The sequence below is a fragment of the Falco punctatus genome, assembly GCF_963210335.1.
Source record: "Falco punctatus genome assembly, chromosome: 9".
In the NCBI taxonomy this organism is placed as follows: Eukaryota; Metazoa; Chordata; class Aves; order Falconiformes; family Falconidae; genus Falco; species Falco punctatus.
In genome coordinates, this window is record NC_137589.1 from 29682306 (window position 1) to 29703150 (window position 20845).

Below are 20845 nucleotides of genomic sequence, written 5' to 3' on the forward strand. Positions count from 1 at the left end.
ATTATTTAACATGAGCTTAAGGCTGAGCCCCTGTGCAATTCCTCCTACCCTCAGTGAGCCCCCCAGAAGGGCTTCAATTAAAGCAGGTGATAAATGCACTGCTGGGTTGAACCCTAAAAATGTTTACAGGATCAGGTATTAAAATACAGAACATTACCCCTGGAGCTTCCAAAGCCAAGTGAACCTGAGCAAGTCAAATGGAAATGCTAAATCTATTTTCACTTTAAAAAAATAGCAGAGGCTTCAGAAGTAGTTGTGATATAGTCTCCTCTCGGGGAACTAATAGACAGGGAAGAGCAAGGCTTTAAATGATTTATTCAGTACTCTGGAGATTTTTTTTCTTTTTATTTTCCTTTTCGTTTCCACATAAATTACACAAGCACTTTATAAAATGAATACACATAAAACGCCTTATAAGTGCATAACTTAAAAAAACCAAATGAACGAATGCCTTTAAAAATCTCACTGAAAATAGGTTTTCTGATTGCTTGTTTGTACTTGCTGCTTTAAATTGGCAGTGCTGTTTTAGATTATAAGTAACTGAAAAATATATACTGTATATATATATCTATATATTCCTGGCATTTGCTATAAGAAGTGCTTTGTTTAATTGTGTCTCATTCCCTTGGTACAATTGAAGAATCAACTAAGTTAAACAGTTGAGAGTGAAATTGATTTTTTGCTGTCAGGAATTGCCTTCTAAAGGGAAACAGGTAAAATAAAACATTGGACAATATTTTGCAAATGATATGGAAATAATCCATGGAAAGAAACTGCATTACCCCCACAAACTGCCACCAAGGTCTTCTCATTATTAAAATACACGCTGATGGGCACGGAGTCTGTGGCAGCCGGGGACAGTTTGGGCTCTTCATACAATTGAGATATCATATTTACCATCCTCAGGAGTCTGTCAGATCCTTCTCTTATTCCCCCCTTGCAAGAAAAAATTAATGAAAAAGGGGAGGAGAGACGGCGAGGTGAGATCTGAAGGGTTCCCATCTGGCGCAAGCAGAAATTGCTGCTGTTTCCTCCATTTGTTGCATCCTCGAATGTCTCCTGCGCGGACAACCCAAGGAGGCTCACAGCAGGGATGTGATTTCCAGGGAGCCTCCTCCTTTTGTTTCAAGCCATCAATCCAAAGTATACATACATATATATATATATATATAAACGCTTTATATATATACATATACGGATATATAAGGGTAACCCCAGGCTTTGCACTGCTGCCAGCATAATCCGAAGGAAGTTTTCTCTCCCTGAGCTGGGCAAACGCTGGCAGCCGTGTCTGTCAGGGCTGGGCTTTTGTCTGGCAGCACGTCAGCAACTTCATGGTCGGCGCTGGAGACTTTCAAGAGAACAAAAGGGTTGGGGGGAGGCGAGACACCACCGCTGCTCCAGCAACCCCACAGGCAGGGAGAGTTTTTGGGGTGCTTTCCCTTCCATTCAGTCCTCGTGGAGGGTTTCCCCAGCTGGACGTGTGGGATGCACATGTGGCTGGAGGACCATGGGGTGCCAGCCTTCCCCGGGGAGAAAGAGGGATGTCTCGTGGCCCCCCGGGGACAGCCCCACCGGCAGAAGGTGCACGTGCCGCCGGCGGGTGCCAGCCTTATTCGCAAGCAGAGGCGACGGTGGTGACACTGGTGATCTTGGTGGAGTCGTCAGACCAAGGCTGGAGGTTCTGGAGGGCGAAGAGAGAGGAGTTGTGGACGCAGATGGGGTCGGCTTGGATGGGCTGGTTGATGGTTTTTTGGAAGGCCTCCTGCTGCAGCTGCATGAGGATGCGGTTCGCTTGCTGCCGCTCAGCCTCCCGCTCCTCTGCTGTCTGCCTCCTAGGAGAGAGGGAGCGGTTAGGGGGGCCGGGGCGGGGGGGGGGGGGGGGGGCAAAGGAGGGGTATCTCTGGAGAGAATAGGTTGTGCTGGGTGCTCAGGGCTGGGGCAGTGTAGGAGAGGGTGCCTAGCCACAATGTGGTTCCACATCCCCTGCACAAAGTGCCAATAAATCCCATATACTGAGGCTGTCTATCTTACTGGCCCCAGCAAAAATTGCTCCGATCAAGGAGAGCCAGGAGCAGTCTGTGGGGAAAATCTAAGCAGAGCCAAAGCACCCAAAGAGGCACACAACAGGGCTGCAAAAGGTGCAATCCCCTGCAAACGTGCTCTGTGACCAGCAGCTAAAGCCAAGTGCACAATGTCCCAGCGAGGAACACAGGGCAGGAGCGAGGTGAGACTTCACTGACTGGCAGTGCCACGTGGTTGGGAGGTGGGCAACATCATCCTGCGCACCCCCTTCCCAGCACCCAGGTCTGCCATCTCCTCTGCTGGGCTGTGGCAGTCAGCTGCCAAGAGGCTGCATGAAGGCAACAACATACCCATGGCAGGCGGGACAAAAATCAGCAAAACATCAGCTAAACACTAAAACCACATTTTTAGCAGTGAGAAGAATCAAAGCTCAGAATAAACCATCCGGGCAGGGTGAAGGAGGATATTTTGAAGAACAGGTTGGACATACACTTGTCTGGAATGGCACTAGCAGAGCTGATCCTGCCAAGGGGGGGGGGGACTAGGGGGCCTGCAGGCACCCTTTCCAGCGCTGGTAGGTTCTCAGCTCTGGGCTGCCTGGGAGGAGGGGATGGGATAGGTAGAAATGGCCTGAATATAAATCCACAATGAAAATCCCACACACCCCTTGCTTGGATGGTGGGTCAGTCTAGAGGCTGCAGCCTGCAGTGACCTTTGCTTTTACTGGTGAACATCACCTGGCACCTCCAATGACACTGCTGGGAAAACCTGGGAGCAGCTCACAGTGCCAGTTCCAGGGTGACTGCCAAAGCACACCCTCCCTCCCTTACACCCCCCGGCCCGGCTGACACTCCCCCAGCAGCTTCAGTGGATCAGTGACAGGGGAAACAGCAGCTTTTTAATGTAGCAACTTGGGGGTGTGGGATGTCTCATCTTCTTGGGCTGTGGGGATTGGAAGTGGCAGCTCCAAGCTCCATGATGACATCTCAGAGCACAGGGCAGAGGGACCCTGGCTCCCCACCGGGAAGCAGACGAGGGCTGGATGGGTGATGGGCCTCCAGGGCACCCGACCCTCCAGGCATGCAGCCAGGGTTCCCGCCTGTCCTGGGCAGGTAGCTCGGGGCTCAGTCCCTGCTCTAATCGCTGTGTCAACATTTCACATCAGACATCCCGGGAAGAGGGGTGTCGGAGCAGCACCCGCCCTCCCCACGCAGCCGGGAGCGGCTCCCTCTCTGCCTCGATGAATATTTAATGACTCCCTGCACAATGAAGAGATGCTCCAGGAGGAGGGAGGGAGCCCCACATCCAGGGCAGTCAGGAGCGCAATGGCTGTGATCACCCGGCTCCCAAATATCTTCCTGCTCCAGCCAGCTGGCACCTTCATGCATTCATGCCTGGCTGGGATTTGCAGGTTCAAATCTGCCTGGAAGGAACTAAACCTTGATGCCCATGTCCCAAGCAAGAGCCCAGATTTGGGGAGGGGATCATACAGCCACCTCACTCCAGCAGAAACACTCAGGCAAGGGGCAGAGGCAAGACTGTCCCCCTGCTAGCCTGCATTTATTTAAGCAGTTAAATCCATCAGAGGGCTTAAAGCAACACTCCTTCTCTCAGATACTCCCTGCTGCCTAGTTCAGACTGTGCCTGCAAGCAGCTCCTTCCAGCACCCAGTGCTCCAGGGTGCTCAGAGCCCACCAGCCTGTGCAGGGGCCCAGGGCGGTGAGCTGGGTGTGCTGTCAGCCAGGGGCACCCACCTCTCCATCGCAACACCCAGCAGGCAGGGATGCAAACAAGCCAAGCTTACAAGTTTGTCTCTCCGGCTCAAGCCAGTGGGGATTCTCCCATGCCTAATACTACGACTGAGGTCAGGCTGCAGCCTTTCCCTTCGGCAGAATCAGGATTTTGTTTCTCTTTACCCAGCTATTTTTTATGAAACATACGAATAGGTTTGTATCCTCTGCCAAAGGAGGTTGAACTTAGCCAACAGACGCAAGGAGTACTGACAGATGGATTTGCCTCACTTCCTTAGGAAACCAGGTTAGAAGACATAGCTGACCCCGTTGTGCAGGCCAGGGCAGGACTGTTCCTCCTGCAGGACTCTGCTCCTGGCCAACAGAGATCAATCCAGCTAGAGACTTCCTGGCGCTTGGGGAGCTGCTCTACCATAGGCTTTTTAGGGAAGGGCATGCTGAGGGTGGCGATTGACCCACACCCTTGGTTTCAAGTTCCTTGTCCCCCATTTCTTACCCAACCCCAGCATCTCCAGGCAACCGCTGTCCCATTCACCCTCGGGAAGACTCTGGGGAAGCCCATGTCCCCTTGCCTTGAAGCTCCTGCCTGCCTGTGCACCCTTTCCCCTGACCTGCCAGCGGAGCTGCCCCTTGCCCAGCTCCCCCCCGGCCCCTCGAAGGGTGCCTGCCCCCAGCCCGGGGCAGGGCAGGGGATGTTCCCTGGACCGGGGAGCCTCCCCCGGGGACACCCCGGGAAGCTGCAGCCTGGGAGGGGCAGGGTCACGGTGTCGGAGCCTGCCAGGCTCCGTGTGAGCCCGGTCTCCTCTTCCTCTCCTGCCCGGCTCTACCGACACGCCCGGCAGGAGAACACAAAGCCGGCACTTTGGCAAAGCGGTGCCGAAGGCCCGCGGGGGTGGAAATCTTGGCGTTACGCGGAGCCCGACATCCCGGCAGCCCGGGCGCGGGATCCGGCCCCAGTCGCACTCCCACGCCGCGGTGCGGCCCTGCCCCGGCGCCGGAGGGTCCCGCTGCCCCCCAGCCGCCACCCTCCGCACCCCGAGCGCCAGCCCCCCTGGGGCCCGCAGCCGCCCCGGAGGCCCCGACGGGCCGGGCCGGGGGCTCCCGCACGCTGCCGCCGGGGAGCGAGGCACTGGAGCTGTTGCACCCACCAGTGACAACGACTGCACACACCACACATCAGCCCCGCGCACACAGCACACACAGACCACAGTGCACATGTGTATGCACACACGCATTCATGCACACCTGCTTGCACGCAGACCCAATGCGCTCACCCCGCATACACATGGAATGCACACTGCTGCACGCACAGTGCACACACATCCATATGCAGCTGTCCAGTTTGCATGCACACCCCCATGCACACTCAGGCACAAGCACCCACGCATACACCCCCCTGCGCACATGGCCTTCACACAAAGGCATTCACAAACACTGTGCAGAGTTACACATGCATGCCCTGCTTGCACAGGCATATGCAGGTGTACGCACACTCATACAGACCGCATGCATGCACACGCACAGGCATGTGCACACACGGCCTACACACACCACACGCATATTCGTATCCACAGCCACTGCACGCACACACTGCTCTGTGTGCACACACGCATTTGCACGCATGTGTACACACACGTTCACATTCACACGCACGTGTGACTCACCCATATGTGCACTCACAGGGCTCACACCCCCACACCACAGAGCCGGTGGCTGCCAGGCCTGCTGCCCCAGCACCTGCCCCCCGGGTCCGCCGAGCCCCCCAGTCCCTCACCTCCATTTGGTGCGCCGGTTCTGGAACCAGGTCTTCACCTGGGCGTCCGTCATCTTGAGGGCCTTGGCCAGGGCAGCGCGCTCAGCCGAGGCCAGGTACTTCTGCCGGTGGAAGCGCTTCTCCAGCTCGCAGATCTGCAGTCGGGTGAAGGAGGTGCGCGGCTTCTTCTTCTTGGGGGGCGTGCGGTTCTGGTAGGGGTGACCTATACGGCGTGTTACAGTGAAGGGTGAGAGGGCCACTGGGGGGGACACGGGAGGAGGGGGGATGAGAGGCAAAGAAGCAAGCAGCAACACATCAGCAGAGGGGCTCCGGCTCCCGGGCGATGGGCTTGGGGACCCCCCCGCGGCCAAGCCGCCGCTTCCCCGCCGGCACCCGCGCACGGGCTGCAAAAAACGCGGCGGCGGCGGCTCCTTCCCCGGACGCTGCAGCCCCACGCCGGCCCCGCTCGCCTTTGGCAGCGGGGAAGGCGGCCACTGGCCCGGCGAGGTGCCCGGCGGCGGGGCCAGCAGCTGCAGCCGGTCCTGGCGCCGGGACTCCGTTTAATTTCGTTCGGGCGCGGCGGTAACCCCGCTGTCCTCGGCCCCGGCGTTTCGTAGGCGGGAAATAACTTCCCGGGCTGGAAACAGGAGCTGCGATTCGTTGTGTGTTTGGGTTTTTTTTTTAATATTTTGGGGTTTTCTTTCCCCTACCCATGAAAAAATAATTGGGGAAAACTCCTGGCCAGGCCAGGAAAGGGGTAAGTGAAACTCAGCCCGGTGCCTGCCAGGAGAACGGCCCGTTTGCCCGCCCGCCGCCGTGCCCGAGCCCAGCGCCACCGGGTCCAAATTAAACGTGAACTTCCAAAAATCGGGCCTCGGCTTCTGCCCCCGGGAAGAGGAGCTGGTGCGGGCGCTGCTGGAGCGGGGCTGATTTTTTTCCCCGTCTCCATTTCGTTGCTTTTATTGTTACTGTTTTTATTTTCGTTGTTCGAGTTTTCGCTTTGTTAGCGCCGAAAGACGAGCCCAGATACACCTGGAAACGGCGGCGGGTCCAGGAAGAAGCTCCAGCCCGAACCCGGCTCTGCTGGGGGCTGCAAAATGTCCCTTTTTTTTGGGGGGAAGGCTGAAACGAAACCCGCAGCCGGGGAAAACCATTCCGGTTACAGTGCGCACGGGAAAGCGGCCAGCAACGGGCCGGCCTTCCCGGGCGAGCTCGGACCGAGGCCGCCGGGCTCCCCTCCCGCCGGTCCGGGCTGTGCCCCCGAAATAACCCGCTGTTCGGAAGGAAACTTTCCCCGGCTGCTGGATCCAGCGGCGGGGAGCGGGCAGCGGCGCCCAGGGCTTGCGGGAGGTGTGTGGAGTTTGCCATCCCGCTTCCTGCCTGCCCGCCTTTCCCAAGCCGGATCCCGGGGTGGGGGGAAAGAAAAAAAAGAAAACACCACCACAAGAAAAACCCACAAAACCACCCCAAAAAGCCAAACCAACAACAAGAAAGCCCCCGGAAACCAAAACAAAAAAACCCCAAACCAACAGACTCAGGGGGGACTGAATGCGCCTGATTTTCCACCCCTTCTTGCTTCTGGCCTCCTCCAAGATCGACTTCCCAGGGCGATCCGGGCCGCTTTCTCCACCCGGGGCCGGATCCTGCTTTCCCCGGCGGGCGCCGGCTGCCGCGCCAAGGCCGAGCGGCGGGGAATGGAGCGGGGCAGCAGGAGAAGGGAGGGAAGGGGGGTCCCGGTGGCCCGACTCACCTGTGAATCTGTCTTTTGTGTACCGCCTGTTGCTCTCCATCCAGGGAAAGGTGAGCCCCGTGAGACTGTTCATGCCGTTCACCGCCGGCACGGCGGCGGAGAGGGGCTGGTGCACGCCGCCGGCCACCGGGCGATGGGCCGGGACGCGGATCACCCCCCCGGCCGAGCTCAAGGTGTTGCCGTTCATGCTCACCGCCATGTTCACGTTGTAGGAGCCGGGCAGGCCGCCCATGCTGCAGGAGGTACCGGTGTAGGCGCCGGCCGCGCCGCCGCTCGCCCCGTAGCCACCCGTGACCGTATTGTAGGCGCTGCCCACGATGCAGCCCAGCCCGTAATCCGCCGAGTCCTGCAGCCGCGGGTGCGACACCATGCAGCTGCCCGGCTCCGACGTGTTGAGGATCTGGTCGATGCCGAAGCTGATGGGCTCGGCTTGGCCTTGGTGCAGGTGGTGAGCACCGAGGTGCTCCATGCCGCCGCCAGGGAGCCGCCGCCCGGCCCCGGCAGGGGAGCCGCGCACAACGCCCCGGGGCACCGGGGCCGGACCCGCTCTCCGGGCAGGGCAGCAGAGCCCCGCACCGCCCCGCAGCACGGCAGCGGCACGCAACGGGGCCGCGCACAGCCGGGACGCGCCGGCTACGCGCTGAGTCCCATGGCACGGCAGCCGCGCAGCCCGGGACACGCCAGCAGAGCCGCGCACAGCCGGGACGCGGCAGCTACGCGCTCAGCCCCAGGACCCAACACCAGAGCCATGCACAGCCCTGGCACAGGAGCTGAGCCACCCCGCAGCCCAGCGCACCCCCGCCGTGCCCGGCCGAGGCACAGAAGCTGCACAGCGGGGACAGCCGCGCCACGCACACCCACCGCACCCAACAGCCTCCAGCAGCACAGCCGCAACACCCGCGCACGCTGGTCCCGCTCCGGTGAGACCCAGCGCTCCCACGCCACCGAGACACAACGGCCCCAAGGCAGGAGCCACTCACCCGAGACACACACACACAGACACATACACACACACACAGGTGCCCCGGGGACCCCTTGCCGCCGCGGGCGGTGGGAGCCGAGAGCCCCGCGGAGCGGCGCGGAGCGCGGCGGAGTGCGAGTGCGAGTGCCCCGCCGCCCCGCTTGCCCATCAATCACGCTACCCAAGGCCTGCTGCTCCCAGGCCCTCACTCTCCATTGGCTGGATGCTGAAAGGAGCCGAGTGAATGACAGCAGAGAAGAGCACACGAAAAAAGGAGTTTTTTCTTCCCCAGCTCCCCCTCGCCACCCCCCCCACCCAAAAAAAGAAATCACCACCCGGCTCGGCCTTATAAAGGCAGCGCTGGGTGTGCGCAGGGCTCTGGGGCGGGTGAAGGAGCAGCAGGTACCTGGCAATGGAGGGGGACGTTTTGTCCCGGAGTTTGTGGCCTTGGGCTGCTGGGCAGGGGGGGTTCTGGCTGCCAGTCCCGGTGGGGAGGTCGGGCCCTGGGCCATTGATCAGATGGTCCCGTGGGATCGCCTCCTGGAGAGGTCCTAGACCAGCCGTGCCCCCTTTCCCGGGGGGGTGTTCTCCATTTCAAAAGTTAGCACCGCTGGGTCAGGAGGGCCGTGGAGGGGTTATCATGGGAGGAAGCGACGAGTGCCTGGGGCACACCTCCCCCCCGGAGAACCGGGTCTCCTTCCCGCTGGACGAGGCCCGGCCCCAGCTGTTCCCCCCGGGGCAGCGGCGCGCACCGCGGCGGGGCGAGGGCTGAACGGGCACCGGCTGCTGGCGCCCGCGCCCCCACCCCTGCCCGTGACTGCCTGCGGGGATATCAATGTTTTCGTTATAAAGAAATAAATAATAATTTTAAAAATTGCAAGTCGTTGCCGTAATCCAATGCAAAACTTGTTTTGGCCCTGGCCCGTCGGTGCTGCGGCTCCGTGCAGCCGGGCAGGGGGCAGAGTCGCCGGTGCAGCCGGGGTACGGCCGGCTCCTGCCCCCTCTCTGCTTCCGACTGGCTCTGCCCACCGTGGCTCCACGCTCCCGGCACCGGTGTTGAGGGTTTCCCGGCTGGTTTGTGCTCTGCCAGCACCGGGCAGCCCGCTCCATCCTCCTCACTCCAGGCTGGGGCCGGCCCGACAGGCCCCCTCCTCCCTGGCTAGGCCAAACGCCCCCCTCTATGTCTTCAGTGTGCCAGTGGTTTAGTGCCCACGGGGGGGACCATGGGGGTCCCGCAAGACAGCCCACTCTGGGGCATCCCCTATGCAATACAAATGTACTGGCATAGCCAGTCGTGCCTATGTGCTCAGGTACACCTCACAGCCACAGCTATCATCCTATCTACATCCTCACACACACCTGCTCACACGGCCTCACCCTCACAAAGATGCACACACACTCACCAACACCCTCAAGAGCTGACATGCACCCATGCTGCCACACAGTCCCACACATCTGCTTGCACACACACCTACATTTGTACACATTTACTCACATGCCCCCTCATTCTCACAGACCCTCACAGCCTTCCCTGCACCCACACAAATTCACACCCATGTTCTTGCTCACACCTTCACAACTGCACACATTCACACAGCACATTCGCCCCTACGACAGGCATTAAGGCACCCCTGTACCTCTGCATTCAGACACACCAAGACCCACACACGCTGACACACCAGTACTTGTGAGTTGTTGCCACCCTCACCCCAGCCACAACCCTGCTGTGACACTCCAAGACCCACCACTGTCACCACACCCACCACCACAGCCCCATGCCGGGGAAGCTGGGGAGGCACAAGTGGTGGCAGCAGCTCACACCACCCCTCGGCTCCATGCCCACCCGGTGCCCGGTGCCTGGCCAGCCTGCTCCCCCTCCACGGCCCAGCCCTGCCTGCCCGCCGGGGTCGGGTTTCCCCCCCCTCCCCATACCTGCCTCAGTTCTTGACTTCTGAACTCTTCAGGGAACTCGCTGGCGCCAGCTCCATCAACCAAAGTCCTTGTGGTTAGGAGGAGCTGGGAGGGGAGGGAGGGAGGGAGGGAGGGCCGGGGCCAGGAGGCTGCCCTCGGGCAGGGGGCCTTCTCATCCCCCAGGGCTGCAGCTGCCTTTGCCCTTCTCCAGGACCAGCCTCGGCTTCCTTTCCAACCCCTTCCCACACAGGGGACATGGAACAGCGTCTGCTCACCAGCCCAGAGCATCTCAGGTTGTCTCCACAGTGAATCACAGAATTAAGAGTCGAGTCGTTTAGGTTGCAAAAGACCTTTAAGACCATTGAGCCCAACCATTAACCTAGCACTGCCAAGTCCACTGCTAAACCGTGTCCCTAAGTGCCATGCCAGCCCCTAACAGTGCCAAAGAGTCCCCTGCGAGTAAGCCCTGACATCCAAAGGGACCCAGCTTTGCTGCCAAGACCCAGGAGGTGCCCTCTCTCCAGTAAAGAACACAGCAGTCTGATGCTGTTTGCGCATCCCAAAGGCCCCAGTCGATGCTGAGTAAAGCCTCCAGCCTTCCCTGTGCCTGAGATCCCCCAGGCTGAGCAGATGCTGAGGGCCCCAGAGGGACTGGCCCCAAGAAAACACAAGGTCACCACCAGTGAGCCAGGCCAGCTAATGAGGGTCACAGCCCCCAGCTGCTGAGCCCAAAAGTAGGGGCTTTTGGGCAGTAAAACCTGCCAGGAGACAAACTACAAGTAAGCTGGGATGTCCTCTGCTCAGCACCCAGTAAGGACTAAGGAGAAAGGCAGGCAGGGCTAGGTCCCAACTGGCATTCAGGACTTCTGGAAGTCAATGGGAATTATCAATGAGGTTTAGCTTGATGCACTGGTCCAGGATTTAATCCCTGCACAAGCCACAGACCTCGCCTACAGCCTTGAGAAAGCCACACAGCTTCTGGCATTGGAAGTCTGGGCACTGCACATCTAAGCTTCAGATGCTTCAGTTCATATTGCTCCTGGCCTCAGTTTCCCCTTGGTCTTTCCAGGGCTAAGGCATGAGCAAGGCTCTAGATCACGAGGTTCTGGAAACACCCTGTCTCGTGAAAGCTGGCAATTAATTTATAGCCTTTGCATCCAGCTCCCCAATTCTGGGGCCAAAGAGGACTTTAGTCTTCCAAGAGGGTATGCAGTGCTGAAAACACACACACCAGGATATGTCAGGGCCAGTCTTGGTGCTTTCTTGTGTTCACATCCCAACAGGAGAGTTTACAAGGGTCAGCACACTTCTGAGGTGCATCCAGTGATCCTACAAATGGATCCCTGGGGTGGGGGGGCAGAGGCACCCCAGTCCAGAGAGCTCTGTCTGGCTGATGTTTGAGGACAGAGCCCCAGACAGCATTCTCTCACCTGCCAAGGGCTGGATTTGTCCATCTTTTCTAGATCTCTGGATGCCAGGCCCTGCAAAGAAAAAATTCAGAGATCATACTCTAAGCAGAGCCTGGGAAGACAGGCATTCTTTGATGTTTGCCTAAAGAGCTGTTTAGGGCAGTGGGGGATTGTTTCTGGCCAGCAAAATCCTATTCTGCAAGAAAAATCAACAAGCTGGATCAGCCCTCTTCAGAGCTGGAAGAAAGCCTCCAATGCAGGGGCTGACACATGCACTAAGTTGCTGCAAAATCAGTACGTTGAGGAGCCCAATGCACTTCATCCCTACTTTTCCAGAGCATCTCACCCCCTTCAAGCACCCACAGCCACTTACTTATTCTTGCCAACCTCGAAACTTTTACCCTTCCTCACTGGCCCCTAGCAGCTGCTGGGACAGGGTGATTTCCAAAATGGTGGTTCAATCCTGCCCCAGCTGAGGGCTTGGTGTATCTGTGCTGGGAGATGGCAATGGAAACAAGGGCCCTTCCCGTGCTGTGTAAGGCTCCCCTCTCCCTCCTCATGAAGGCCCAGGGATCCTTTCTCAGGTTCTCTCATTGATCGTGTGCATCTGCCTCCTGCTAGTGGAGAGGGGCAGCCCAGCCAGGGCCTGACCTCCACACTCTGTTCCCCTTTTCTTCTGCCCTGCTGGCTTTCCAGGGCTCCCTTTAGCCACTGAGCTCCTCTGCAGCTCAGGGCTCCCAGGAGCTCAGCAGCGCAAGCTGCCTCCCTGCCTCGCAGCTGCTGGCTGAGACCCTGCTACGAAATTCAAGCCCTCCTGCAGGGACCAGGGACAAAAGTGGCATGTCTGGGACCTTGCCAAGGTCCCAGCAAAACACACTGGGCTCAACCCGAAACCCGCACTTCTAGAAGTGCTTTCTGGAACCTGTGAAATCCTTCTATTTTCCTAGCAGGAGAGTAAGCAACTCTGCTGCAAGCAGGTGCACGGTGACAAGCACGCGCTTACCCCTTCAGCAGAAGGGTGCACCCCGACTCCTTCCCTTCCTCACTTCTTAATTCGTTCAATTCGCTGGGGTGGGGGCTCCCCCAGCCCCCGGTGATTACTCCCCCTTGCGCACGTCCACCGCCTCCGGCAGCTCTTTCTCTCCCCTCCCGAACCCTGTGAAATCAATTGCGGCGGCGGAGCCGGTGCCCATGCGGGGCCGTCGGGGCCCGGGCTGAGCACGGGAGCTGGCCGGGCAGCCCCGCCGGGCAGCCCCGCCGCTCCCTGGGCCGGGGAGACGTGGTCCCCGCTGCCGTCGGGGCTCTGCCTCAGCGCTGCCGCTCCCACTGACCAATGTCGCATGTGTCGCCACAGGCACTGGTAGCGAAGCAGGGCGACCCCCGCACCCACCAGCCGGCCTCCGGCGGCGGTGCGGGCTTCCCAACGCCAAATCTCGTTTCCCGCAGATCCCACCCGGTAGCGCCGGTCTCCGGAGCTCCCCGCCCCGGCGGCGGCGGCTCTTACCCGGCCCCGCGTCCGCGGGAAGGGCGAGCTGCGCTTCCTGCGCATTAAAAGCAATTAACACCATTTGGGGAATTTTTAATTGCTCTATAAAGCACGCTGTAAATAATTACTCCCAGCTCTGTTGATCCCTCGAATACGCACTGACAGTTGTAATTTATGGCTTTGGAAACGTGGCCCCTTGTATTCAGCATAACACCGTATTACAGTAATGACTTAGCGCCGCTGCACTTAATGAGTATAAAGTGCCCGGCGCAGCGGGAGCCACAGCATCGCACGAACTTCGCCCGCAACAATATTTCTCCCCTTTATGGTTACAAACGACCGAGGGGCTACGAGTTAATACGGTGGGGAAGGGGCGGCGGGGCCGGGGGAGCGCAGCAGGGCCGGGTGGGGAGCGCGGCCGGCTCCGCGCTCTGTCAACGACATCTTCCGGGGCCCGTTGTTTTCTACCAAAAACAAGTATTTGGAGCGGCCCGCAAACCCCCCGCTCGCCAACTTGTAGCCGCAGGCTGCCTGGAGAAAAAGCGTTCAGGAGAGGGAAGAGAACGGTCGCAACTCACGGGCGCACGCAGCCCCGACGGGCAGGGCGGTCTGCACCAACCCCCCGCTGCCGGCTGCCCCCCGCTGCCCCGGGACTGACCGGCTCCGTGCAACAGGCCCCCCCGGCCGGGGGTACCCGCGGGAGGGGCGGGAGCGGGGTGGTGGCCGACGGGGCTGAAGTGCCCGGCGGCGCGCCATGAATATTCAATGTCGCCGGTTGCCGGAGGAGCATCTGCCGATAAATTATTGGTCCTGCGGCACCAGCCCCTCTCTCCACCGTGCAGAAATGCGTGTAATCCCATTAGCCCTGTCCCCTTGGCCACCCGCCCCGCACCAGCCCCACTAATGAAAGGCGTCTGGTCGCCACCCCCGAAGGCACCGACTGCAGCGGGGGACACCGGGGGCTCTGCCCCGTTATTAACTCCCAGCTTAATTACACTCTCCGTGCCAGTTAATACAGCCGCGCGGTGAGGGAGCAGGCGAGAGCTGGACACCCACATCCCTCCGCCGCCTCCCCCGCTCCGAGAAGCTCTGACCCCTGCGACAGCCAGGCCTGTCGCGACACAGAGGGTGTGATACCGCCCCGATCCTGCGGCTCCCCCGCGGCCACGGGGGGCTGCTCGCCGCCCCCGGCCCCGGCTGCCGGCAGCTGCCTTGTTTGTTCGCTCGCCGGGGGAGCGCCGACTGCTTTTGTTTCCTGGCCGCCCCGAGCCCTAGGCCTTTTCCCCATCAGACAAAGTCCTGTTTTGTCAACAGATTTGCGTCTCTCTCCCCCCGTGCTCCCCCCCTCCGCCAAAAAGCAGCCCTCGGGGGCAGGGGCGCAGGCAGCTCCGCAAACGCCGGGCAGACAGGGAGCCGGCACGCCCTGCCGTCTCCGCTAACAAAGTAGCTTTCACTAATGAACAAGAAGATCCAATAATAATAATGGTCTTAATTATTGCAAACATTGTTACGGGCTTAACTATAAAAATCTCAAAACGTAAATCTTCGCGTTTATTTATCCCCCCCCCTTCCCTTCCCCGAGGTTAATTAGCACGCAAAAAGCAAATACAAATTAGGGCAGAACCAATGGGTAAACTTAAATCTAATTTGCTGTTGTTTGCATTAGCCTTTGGAGAGGAGGGCTGGGCAGGAGGGACAGCCCCCCCCCCCCCCCCCCCCCCCATCCTCCGGCAGCTGCCGTACAGGTGAGCGGCTGCGGGGACGAGTCCTCGTCCTGCCCGCGGGTCCCTTCGGTCCCCGAAGTTAAGGGACTCCAGCGGGTTCGGACGCTTTTCCTTCGCCGCCAGAAATACCTCCCGGTTCTGGCAGGGCACTTCTAAAACTCGCCGCACGTCGTTTGCAGCGCAGAAGGTGCGGAAGAACAGAGCGTGTTTGGGATTAAACATAACCAAACAAAAAAAAAAAAAAAAAAAAGAAAGAAAGAAAAAAAAAGGGGGGGAAAACGATCTAGAAATAGAAAATCATCGGCGTTCCCAAACACTAATCCTCTCCCCCTGGCATAACCCGCCCGTCCCACCGCAACCCGCTCGGTCAAACACCGGCCGAGCTCCGCCCGGGGGACCGACTCCTCGGGGATGGGGAGTGCAAGGGATTATCTGGGATTAAACACCATCGGCCATTTATGCAAATAGAAATCTTCACACTTGTAAGTTTAATTAATTAATTGCATTTTCCAATATTGTATTAATTGTATTTTCCATCTGTCATTAGTTGTAATTTCCAGTGCTACAGCCTCTCGAATGGCACCGAGCACGCACGGGAAGACAGAGCTGGCTCCATCCCAAAGTTTTCAAAACCTTTGGGATGTTTCTAAGCGCCCAGGTGGAATCCTGAAAAGCAGCTTAGAGAGGGCAAGACAGAAAACAAACAAATTAAACAGGGTGTGTAAACATAAGTCGGGGAGAAGAGTACGTGACACTGGTTTCTCAGTCCCATGCCCATCACCAGCGGCTTTGAATTGCCAGTTCCAGCACCGAGAGCATCGGGGTTTTGTGTAAAGTCGCTGTTTGGTGTCACTGCTCCCTCTGCGACTCTCCAGGAGCTTTCAGGACCTTAGCGGAGCCCACGGTGCTGGTGAGGGTCCCCCGTGGACACCGGGGGCATGAAGGGACATGGGTTGTTGCAGGTGGGAAAATGAGCTTTAATTTCTGGGGACAAATACTTGAACACTTTGAAAGAATGGAGCTGTCCGAGTCATTCAATCATCTTCCAAGACGGCGTTCTCCTTTCCACCCCACTGCTAGAGCTGAGCTCAGTACAGCATGCCCTGAGAAACAGGGGCAACTTCCAGCAGCTCCTACCCTGCTGCAAATATCCCCCCAAACTGGAAGTGGCAGCAGCCAGTGCTTCAGAGGTGGAGGGGAAAGGTGCACATCCAGATCTGAGCTCCCAGGGTCGAGGATGCTTTATCCAGGATAAAACTCTGCTCCTCAGACCCTGCTCTTAGTCTGTGAGGTCCTACACAGAAATGCAGGGCTGGCTGGCTGGATTTCAGTCCTGGGAGAAATCCTAATCAATCATCGTGCTTAGCGGGCAGCATCCTCAGAGTGCAGCCCAGAGTGTAGCCTCACCGGAGAGCCTCGCAGGTGCAATTAGGAGTAAGAGCTAACGCAAGGCACCATGTAAGCTCGCAGCGATACTTGCGGAGATGCCAGGAGAGTGCTGTGGTGCAAGACAGCCTAGTGCGGGCAGAAGAGCCCTTGCAAAACTAGATCCATATCCCATCCCACTCAGGTCCAGGAGCAGCTCAGTGGCAATGCTCAAGCTTAGACTGAGTTCCACCAAACACTAAACTTGCTGCAAGGGAAGCAGCAGGTCTGACATCCCCTTCTCAGGCTCTCGCAAACCCCCAGAATAATTTTTTTTTTCCCCAGGACTTTTACTGCTCAGAGGAGATGAGTCACGACATTTCCTTCTCCCTTTCATAAATATTGCATCTCCCAAATGCAATTACCAAGGGCGAAGTGACACAAGTGTTTGCTAAATAAGATTATGTGATAATGTTAATGTATTTTATGCCTGTGCTGTGACACCAGACAATCCCCCTATTAATAACAGCTCAATGAGATGTGGAAGTTCTTAACAGGGTGCTTTAGGGGATTGGGGATTTTTTTGCACCGGGGGAAAGCAAGCGCAGTATCATGGAATCAGTTGCAAGGGAGGAAGAGCCATTCCCAGGGATCAACTGAAATGGCAAGTGGAGCCATAACTAGCCCAGAGGGTCCGGTTGTGCTGTAAGGTAACATGCAGATCAGTTAGCTACTAACAGGGTGTAAATCACTCACAGCATTTCATCATGCAACAGGCCTAGGGAGGTTTGTGCACAGTATCATGGTCCTGTGACTGAATTAGTGCCTGGCTATCAGCTATGCATTATGCAGCATCTGGGGGCCCTGTGGGCCATTAGAAGTGCTCTGTGCCAGCCCGCTGGTCCCCAGCTATTAATAATGGGCAGAGCCTCCCCTCTCTCCCTAAGCCAATGCAAGACCAAGAAAAGCAACAACAAACCCCATTCCTTGGTCCAATTTCCCCCAGTCAGAACAAAACAGCCTCATCAAATCTTAGCTCTCCTCTGCTGATCTCCAGTTCTCACCTTTATCTGCTTGCCTTTCTCTCTACAGTGGCTGCGTCCATCTGCCATCTCCTCTTGACCCGTCCAGACCTGTCCATCCCTCGTGGTCTTCTGCCCGTGTCGTGTGACTGTCAGCCACGTGCTAGTTCGCGTATGGTCAGAAGTAACCAGGGATGTTGACTGCCCAGCCTGAGACATTTAGATGTGACCCCTTCTTAGAAAGTCCTTTGAAAACTCTGTACTGCACAGCCCAAGCTTTTCCAGTGGTTCCCCGCTCCCAGTGCCCACAGGGTAACATAAAAGCACCAGCTTCCTGGTCCCTCCATCCGCAGGGCACAGAGCAGCCCCATGAATGCTTTGCGGGACACTGGGGGAAACACAGCAGTTTGCTTGTGCCAAGACACCCACAGGGCACCATGCTGAAAGCGTGAGCAGCCCCAGGCCTCCGTGTGAGGGATTCTCCTGTAGCTCTTCCCTGCTCCAGCCCTTGATCTGACAAAGCCTCCCTCCCAGAGACACTGGCTAGAGATTTGTCCTCTGGGTGGCAGAGCCATCACCCCTGTGTTAATGCAAGCAGGGTGATACACCAGTCCTTCACTGCCTTTGATGCTTCCAGGGCAAATTCCTCTAGAGCTTACAAAGTTTAGCTCTCTATTTCACATTAGCACTAGTTTGTAGTTGCCCTCTGGCCCCCGGGGTGGAAGGTCAATCCTTTATTTACTTAGTCCCTCACTTAGTTCATCTGCAGCCCTTTCAGTGCTTTGGATAACAGACACAAAGTGGGCTGCTAACCTGCTGCCTGGCCAGGAGCCTGTGCTCCTCAACTCCTGTGCTGGGGAGAAGATAATTGTCTTCTCTGGGCGACACCAGTGCAGCACAGTGGAGCAGGCTGGGCAGGCAGCAGCTCTTGCCCGGGGCAAGGTCTGATTCAGCATGGAACAAAATGAGGGTGCAGGTGCTTCCAAGCACTGACATGCTCAGGTTAAAAATTGTGCATGGTAGGGGGAAATTATACCTACGACGTCACTTCTGGCCTGTCAGGTCCTGCTTGCTGGTGCCTCTGGAGCTTGTTGCACTGAGTCCTTCGCTGCCTTGTGGAACAGCAGCATCCCTGGACATTGCAGCATCCTTGTGCCATTGTCCTCCCAGAGTGACCCAGGGCCTGTCCTGGGCCCATCAGATGCTGTTGCACCTGCGAAAGCCTCAGCAGGCAAAGCCAGAACCCCATGCTGAGCTGGGGAATGTACCAGCTCCAGGCTCTGTGCCCAGGGCAAGAAGCTGCCTCCCCCAGCCCAGTGTCTTCTCTGCTGTTAGAGCATCGCCAGGACAGGAGAGCCCAGTGGGTCCCAGCTGAGCTCTGTACCCCCCAGGGTGGCTGATGGGTGGGCTCAGAAAGTCTCGCAAAAACAGAGGTGCAGCTCCATAGAGCAGCCACCACCCCGCAGCTGGAGCTGGCCACAAATCAGCAGGTTTCAAACCTTGTCTGCTTGCATAAGCCCAGGGAGTGGCATTTTCCCACTCCTGTCCCACCTGGGGACAGTCACTGTTGAACATCTCTCCCCTCATTCGGGATGCTGCAGCTTGCTGTGGAGTCGCTGAGCCTGCCCTCAGCCCCCCACTGTCTGCAAGTAACATAAAACCAAAGCAATCAATAGTAGCAAACAAGCAGTATTAATAACTAAATAGTTATCAAATAATTACTATTGAATAATATATATATATTAAAATGGTAGATTAAAGTACTTCTCAAGCATAGCCACATTTGTGCAGGGTTTAGGCTCTGAAGAAGCAGATGAGCCATCTGAACCCCCTCAGAAGAGACCATGCACCAGATATGTGTGCAGGAGCTGGAGGGCAGACCCGTCCCACCCTCTCCCAACAGCAAGTGACCCCCCACCGTGCCACTGCAGGCATCGCTGGCTGCAAGGAGTGGAGGTAGTTTCCAAGGGCCAGCCAAAGGCAGCCACAAAAGGGGTTTCCTTGAAGGCTTCGGGCACTGGGAGGGAAACGTGTCCTTTGCCTGGGTGCCCCTGGCCGGGTGTTTATTCAGGTCCTACAGAACAATGCTGGAAAACTAACCTCCCCCCTCCATAGACCTGGCCAGAGGGGCCATGCGTGTCCCAGCCCACCCCCAGCTTACCCCCAGGGTGGCTGAGTGGTGCCTTGGTTCACAGCCATGCTGCTCCTGTTTGTCACCACAGGGGGGTTTTGTTTTTTTAATTATTTTTTTTTTGGTTTCCACGCTCTCCCATTCCTTCGGACAGGAAGCAGCAGCTTCTTGGAGAGGAGTTTGGGGATTTGGGGAGTTTCAGGCTGGGAAGGAGCATAAGCTCATCTGTCCTGACCCTCCACCTCAGCCCTGTCCCACAGCATCCTCTGGCTGTGGCAGCATCAGCCGTAACATGTCCCTGGGAGCCCAGCTGCACCCAGCACATGCCTGGCCTGGGGAGATTACCCCTGGTGAGCAACGAAGCCCCTGCCCTAGGGATCCTGCCAAGCCCCAAAGCTGGCTGTAGCCGGATCAGGGGAGGGAAGGGTGGTCCAGCCCATCCAGAATTCCAGAGGACAGAGGCTTCTGAGGACACCTGCAGCCCAGAGGTGGTGGGGTTTCAAGGCAGCACTAAGCTCTAGCATCCCCTGCACAGCCACCTTTCTCTGGGCAGCCAGGATAAATGAGCCAGACAGAAGCAGTGTCCCTGCTAAGGGTTATAGGGGCCAAGGTTGAGCCACACCCCAGGTGCTCAGAATTTAGCAGGATTAAACCCCCACAGTGGTGGTGAGGGTTTTTTTTTCTTCCAGGTGGAGGGTGTTGTGAAGCAGTGTTCTGTCTCCTGATCGAGTGCTCCTTGTGTTCCCTGAGTGAGATATGTTCCCACTTTGATTGCATTATAGGATGGGACAAGCTGATCCTTGCCAGGAAATTAATGAGTCCCAAACACCTCGCCCATCCATCACCACCCCAATCAGCTACCTAACACACTACCAAACCTGGCCTGCTGCTGGGCGTTAGAGGTCACCGAGATCCTCGAAACTTCTCTTTCCAAGGACCTAATGCCCCTGCCAGCCTGGCAAGGAACCCAGATCACTGTTGGGCCAGCACATCCTACCCCTGCCCACACAACAGCAAGGGCTGTTTCTCCTGCTGACCTGTCTCTCCAGGCTGTTGTGTTTCACCAGCACCCATTTTCCTCACCTGTTGCCCATAGGAGTGCACGAAGCCATCATGGTCCCGAATGCCAGGGCCGTGAGGAAATGCACTAGGACTACCAGCAAAATCAAACCTCATGTTCAGCGATGGATGGGGCAGGTGAACACGGAGCTGAAAATGAGAGCAGAAAACCTGGGAGGAGGGAGAAGTGTCTCCTCACTGAAACAGAGCAGGGATTTGGGGAAAAAAATTGAAGGAAAATGAATGCAAGTGTTTTTAGGATACATCAGTGGGGAAAGCATAATCGCAGGGTAGCATTTCCCAGACCAAGGGTGCAAAGGGGCACTTGCAAAATGCTTAGCAAGTGCTAACAGTTTTCAGAAAGCGTTATAAATGGAGCTGGAAAGTCAAATGGATGAAAGCACTTCCAGCTCCTGAGGGCTGGCTGTGCTCCCCAGGGTGGTGTCCCCACATGCTGCTGTATCAAACTTGGTACTTATGTGCTCACAGCCTTGTAGA

The 20845-nt window shown here is 57.4% G+C and overlaps 1 protein-coding gene across 2 annotated transcripts; it reads right to left on the minus strand.

The window, feature by feature from the left end:
* Window positions 1-330: 330 nt before the first annotated feature.
* TLX1 (T cell leukemia homeobox 1) lies at window positions 331-10069 on the minus strand. 2 transcript variants are annotated; one of them, XM_080402454.1, is made up of 3 exons: window positions 7280-10069; window positions 5551-5788; window positions 331-1835 (listed from the first exon to the last, which is right to left on the minus strand). In XM_080402454.1, the coding sequence occupies exons 1-3, from the start codon at window positions 7746-7748 to the stop codon at window positions 1613-1615; spliced, it is 930 nt and encodes a 309-aa protein (XP_080258580.1). In that variant the 5' UTR covers window positions 7749-10069; the 3' UTR covers window positions 331-1612. The 2 variants fall into 2 exon arrangements, with proteins under 2 accessions (XP_080258580.1, XP_080258581.1); XM_080402455.1 differs by having other exon boundaries at window positions 5551-5752; window positions 7280-10048.
* Between the last annotated feature and the right edge of the window lie 10776 nt (window positions 10070-20845).